We start from the raw sequence: 6,359 nt of genomic DNA on the forward strand, positions 1-6,359 counted from the left end.
AGTGAGGCCAGACCAGGCAATACTCGGCTGTATGTGTGTTGGGGGCGTCAGACCAGCTAATATATGCTGCCTGGTTGGTGGCTCAGTGTCTGAGAGATCTCAGGAGTCCAGGTTAGTTGAGACTGCTGGTATTCCTATGGTCACTCTCCTCCTCAGTGTCTTCTAGACTTTCCCTAATTCAACCACAGGGGTCCCTGGCTTCTGTCCATTGGTTGGGTGTAAGTATCTGCAAGCTTGATTATTTTTTAATTACATTTTCTCCCTCTATCATCATGTTAATTATGCCTATGGAGGTTAGCCTACAATTAAAGATTGTATGCTACCAAACCATTACATACTATTGCTGTAAGTTCTGCTTACGTGTATCTTTTATACCCTCTTCATCATCTGGGTCAGTGAGATGGCTCAGTGGGTAAGGTACCTTGCTGCCAAGCCTGAGGACCTTAGTTTGATCCCTAGGACTGACATGGTGAAGATAATCAACCCCTACAACTATCCTCTGATTGCCACATGTGCACTGTGGAATGTAAAAGAGTCTCTCCTCTCCCCAGTCCCTACCCTGATGTTCTTGTATGTCTGTCACACAGACACACACACACACACACACACACACACACACACACAAATGTAAAATAAACATTATCAATTTATATAAACTCGGCTTATCTTTTTGTTATTGTACTTTACTCCAACCTGAATCACCAAATTTTCACCTATAAACATCTATCCGAATATTCTATTTTTTTTTCATTTTTCCTTTTGTTCAAAATGGATTCTTTCCTCGTAAAATATATCCTGATTACATCTCCCCATTCTCTACTTACTCCCAGTTCCTTCCCATGTCCCCTCCACTCTAGATCCACTCCCTTTCTGTCTCTCATTAGAAAAAAACAGGCTTCTAAGAAATAACAACCAAACTTGACAAAATAAAATGTAGTAAGATAAAGCAAAAACTATCACACTGAGACCGATCAGAAGAATACTCTGCATTATTTCTTTAAAGAGACTACTGGTGATTCTCAATTCTTGTCTGATATTTCTCAAAACTTTACAATCACATTTCCAACTCTGTTTCTGATATTAATACCAGACAATGATTATGAAAAATTAACGACTCATGCCTAGAAAAATATCTTCTCCAAAAAGAATCTACTTTTGCTTCTCATGACTCAAAGTGCCAGCCAGTCTAGACCACCATAACTAAGCAAGAAGAAAGTTGCTGTGCCAAAGGTCACTTGTCAATCTTACTGCTGCTGGGAGCTATTCCTCCAGTTTGATGAGCTTTGATAATCTATTATATATCTTCTACTCAAGTCTATCAGAGCTCTATTAAATTTGACAGTGCAGAGCTGAGGATGCAGCTCCATAGCAGAGTACATAAATGAATTTTAGAGTACAGTGGCCTCTCCCCACTTCCAGAATAGGAAGGTGGCCCAAGAAGTAGTTAGTTCAAGTGTCACTCTCCTCTCTCTGAAGTTTCCTTTTCTCAGATCTTGGCCCTGTAACTCCTTGGTTTTCTGTTCTACTCTGGTCTTGTTTTTTGTTTTTCTTGGTTTTTTTTTTTTTGGTTTGGTTTAGTTTGTTTGTTTGTTTTTAAATTGTTCTCAGCAGGAGTAAACCAATCACATCTTCTTATCAAAGACATATCTACTTTACCTAACAGAATACTTTGCACATTTAGACAGAAAAGTGTTAGCTACATCAAATTTCTAACCAGAAGTGCCTGAAACAAATAAACCAATTTAGTTGTTTTTTGTTTTCGGACTTTTTTGTTTGTTTCTTCTAATAATGATGAAAAAATTCAACTATGATTAGTTGAAACAAGTGGTGGTAGTATTTTTAAGTTTCTGAACAGGAATATATGCCCACAAACTAGGTATGATGGCACATAGCTTTGATCCCAAAATTCGAGAACCAGAGACAGTTTGAGACCAGCTGAGATTACATAGTGAGGTGCTGTCACCTCACACACAGACCCACATGAAACACCTTCGAATACATGCCCACAAATTATGGATTTTAAAGATATTAAAACTGAATAAGCCAGGCGTGGTGGTGCACACCTTTAATCCCAGCACTCGGGAGGCAGAGGCAGGCGGATTTCTGAGTTCGAAGCCAGCCTGGTCTACAAAGTAAGTTCCAGAACAGCCAGGGCTATAAAGAGAAACCCTGTCTCAAAAAACAAACAAAAAACAAAAGAAAACAAAAAAACTGAATGAAGACTCTGTAGAGGCAAACAAGAAAACATTGCACGTGTCAGGCAATGTTAGAGCAGAGTGCCAGCAGCAATTAGTATGACAGCCTACTAACCGGCCATCTCCTGAAAGCAAAAGGAAAGAGAGAAAAGAAGAGCCAAATATGAACATGGGATCTCAAGCCTGAGATAGTGAGTTGGGTAGAGGCATTCCAACTTAGCTATAAATGAATGCAAGGCATGCTGGAAGTCCTAGTCCAAGCCCTCAGCCTAAGTATGATGGTGTCTACAAATGTGAAGAGAATTTTGCAAAACTAAGCAGCTGGGTCAAGAGTTGGTAGTGCACACTTTTAATTCTAGCACTGGGGAGTCAGAGGAGGGTAGATCTTTTTGAGACTAGCCTAGTCTACATACAAGTTCCAGATCAGCCAGGGCTACATACTAAAATACTGTCTCAGAAACAAACAACAAAAATAAAAACTAAGCAGATTATTTAGTAAAACAATTTTCTGTATATAACTATTTCTATTCATTTGTGAATCAAAAACCAAGAATTTGAAGACTCCAGAGATAAACAAAAGGAAAAAACAAAACCCTGAATTTCCTTATGAAAGCTAAAAGGAGACTATATCATAGAAATATAGACAGTCATCAAGTGAAATAACAAGTGAGAAGGACACTTTAGTGGGTTTAGCTAATTGTTTTATCAATTCAACAAGCAACTTTTTTAGTTATTGAAGGGATACAAAAGACACTATTCTAAAATGAAAGATGTATATAGGGGAGTATGTTTTAAAACACAAAGACTGTGCTACCATACAATAATATTTAGGTTTGACAGACTAATATATTAAATTTGAAAATATTATCCTCTAGCTTTTAGGTCAACACCAAAAATAAATATGGAATGCTCATTCCCATAGCACTTTGGGTGTTTCCAACAGAATGTGTTTTTAAATATGGATAAACAAGCCAAACCAGTAGCTATTTTAAGGTGCCCTTGACAAAAACTGATGCCCTGTGGGTCCAATCCATTGATCTGTCAACTGCATCTGCTTATCTGCCAAATGCAACTTATCCCACAATACTGTTTTAGCTCAAGAATTTAAAAAATCAGGGTGCAAACAACATGTTCCATCCAAATACAATGCCCTGCCCTGTGCAAAGCTACCTAAGCATCTACAGAACATGAACATGAGTCAAAACTTAGCTAATGAGCATTCACTCAACAAATGTTTTCTGAGTTACAGTTGTACCAGATATTAAGGCTAAAAAGAGAAACAGGACAGAGTCCTTACCTCACAGGAGAGCCAGAGAAGTAGTCAGGTATGAATACAAACACAGTACACACACAACACCACAACCCTAACAGGCTTGTTACTGCTAAGAGGCTCTGGGTCCTGACATATGACAACAGTCTGTTTTGTTCTGTTCTGTTCTGTACTGTTTTTAGAGTTAGACAAGAATTCCAGGAAGGCTATCCATCAGTTACCAGATATAATACTGAGAAAGAAGGTTCTGCAAGGCAGGAAGCAGAAGGAAAAAAGTGTCTTACAACTTAGTATAAAGGGACCACAGATATTTCAATAAAGCTACTTGACCTTAATGAAGAAAAATTGACAAAATGATGTTAATATGTTTTTTTAAAAAGGGCCTACAACTGCTGAGTGACAAAGTGGCGACCAGAGTCTGAGGTCCCCATGCTGTTTCCTACTTTAAAGCTATTTATTACTGGTTACAGCTTCCAAAATAAGTCACTTTAAATACTGGCAGGGTGGGGCATGCTTATAATCCCAGCACCAGGGAAGCTGAGGCTGGATGTCCACATCAAGGTCAGCCGCACAACTGCAACTGTGAAGCCCAAGAACAGCTAGCACAGCTGGGGGGGGGGGGAGCCTGAGGGTTTGATTCCCAGAACCTCAAAGAAGAAGCTTTAAATAATATTTTTCAAACTTAGTGAGATGTGTATTGATTCTAAATTGAAAGTCCCTGACATTTAGTTTTTGAAATACTAAAAAGAGCACCTTTGTCTTGATTTAATCTTTAATAAGTCCTTCCTAAAAGAAGTTAAAAGTTTTGTAAAATGCTTAGTTTTGACTAAAACCAGGAGTCTAATCTGGTTACTTTGTGAATGGCAAGATGATATTACTTACCAGCTTGATTGTTTGTCAAAGTGTTGTTAGTTAAAAGCTACCTAAAGACCAATCAATCAAAAGCTAGCTAAGTAAACTTAGATACATAGCATAAGGGAGAACCACCACCAAAGCACCTGTGAGAGGATGGAGACAGAGACCAGAGGAGGCAAACATAACGACAGACAGGGCAAAAAGCTGTCTTTCAGGGATTCAGAGAGTTGAGAATTAAAAAGCAAACTATTTAAAACATAATAAACAGCTTTTGGGTTTCATCTACAACTGGCACACGATATCTTTTGGCTGTAGAAACAACTCTCTCTCTTTCTCTCTCTCTCTCTCCATATATATACATACATATATATGTATATATATATATATGAATAAGTTGTATTCAGTTAAAAAAGGTAAAAACAATTTAATAGGCAAAGTTGTATATTCTAGAAAATATAGCTCTGGCTATAATTGAGGAAAAAGAAAAGAAAACAAAACAAAACCCTTGGGCAAATGAGGAGGCTCAGCATGTAAAGATGAGATACCTCACACCAAGCCTAATGACTTTGAGTTTACCCTGGGACCCATGCAGTGGGAGGAAAACACCAACTGCAGCACAACAGCGTGTGGCACATGTACACACTGGTCCCCATACACAAGATAAACGTAAAGAAGAATACAAGGTGAGCAGAAAACAGTCTCAAACACAGTCTACTGTTGCTATTGCTCATCTTAATGTGAACCTGATTACCTAATTAGTGGGAGTCAGCTTTCTAGGCCCTGTTACTTCTACTCAGAATCCAAGTAGGATCAGGCTCTGGCGCAAAGCTAGTGTGTGTTTGAGGGAAAGACCAGGAGGCCAGGCATCCCAAGGAGGGTTTTCTGCTGTCACCCAGATATTAAGATCAGCTGCAAGAGTTTGACAATAGCTGGCTTCAGTTGTTCATACTGAAGTGTTAGAAACTAGTAGGAGAAAACACTCACTCTTGAAAAAGAACTCAAAAGAATTCAAAAAACAAGATATGTATGTATGTACGTATATATGTATTTTTAATTTTTACCAGATAGTGAAGTTAACAGAGAAAAACAAGGTTTTAAATAAAAGAAATGCAGACATGGTGCTAAATGGAATCAGTTATGGATAAAATAGATCCCAAAGAAAAAAGTCACATAATTTATATCAAATTTTCAATCTACTCTGAGGATTAGATCATTTAGTCAGTATCTAACTAGAAAGTATAAACTTGTGTGTTAAATCAAACTGATAAGATCCCAACTGTTCGTGTGGCAGCCTAGCTCCACCTTATCAGAAACACTCAAAGCAGCAAACACTGATGCACTCAACTTCTTACCTGCAGCTCCTTGGAGACTCGCTCTAAGTGGCTGGTTATTTTTTTAATCAGATCGCTGTACATCTGTTCTGAGTGCTGCTGGCACACACACTTATACACACAACTGCAAGAAACAAGGCATAGAAACCAAGTCAATGAAGAAGCATTCCACGCAATTCCATGTTAAAGCACACATACAAAATACAAATCACCAACCTAAAACAGCTGCTAATCAGCCAGAAACTGAAATAAACCTTCCATCCCTAGCCAGTCCTCTGATGGAAAGGACATTGCCAACTAACCTTAAATGTCCTGGGTAGTACATATTAGATAGGCAAAAGGAATCAAAAGTTGAGTGATAATTTATGGTCTAAATATGGTAACTCCTTATAAACTACCTGCTCACACTCTTTTTAAAAAATACATGTCAAAATAAGAAATAAAAGTAATAACCAGCATAGAGAAGTTTCTAACTCACAAAGATGTCTGCAATACATCCTCCTTGTATGCCAGTTGTGGCGAACAACTTAGCTGTCACTTCTTCCTGTCACTGTTCAGCTCAGCTCATTTCCCACCCTAGTTCCTAATCTGATGCTTCTTTATCAGAGGCTAGGTAACAAAATATCAAAGAGAACTAGAATTGCACATCACTAAGCATCAACAGAGCTAAGGAGGATCTCCCTGAAAAAAAAAAAAAAAAAAAAAAAA

At 38.1% G+C, this 6,359-nt stretch overlaps 1 protein-coding gene across 1 annotated transcript in view; it reads right to left on the minus strand.

Moving 5' to 3' along the window:
• Cacul1 (CDK2 associated cullin domain 1) overlaps nt 1-6,359 on the minus strand; it is a 60,085-nt gene that overhangs the window by 36,204 nt on the left and 17,522 nt on the right. Inside the window, exon 2 of the mRNA XM_029472481.1 lies at nt 5,673-5,836. Within this exon, the coding sequence (XP_029328341.1) occupies nt 5,673-5,836 (164 nt within the window). The remainder of the gene's footprint in view (nt 1-5,672; nt 5,837-6,359) is intronic.

The sequence above is a fragment of the Mus caroli genome, chromosome 19 (assembly GCF_900094665.2).
Source record: "Mus caroli chromosome 19, CAROLI_EIJ_v1.1, whole genome shotgun sequence".
Classification (NCBI taxonomy): domain Eukaryota; kingdom Metazoa; phylum Chordata; class Mammalia; order Rodentia; family Muridae; genus Mus; species Mus caroli.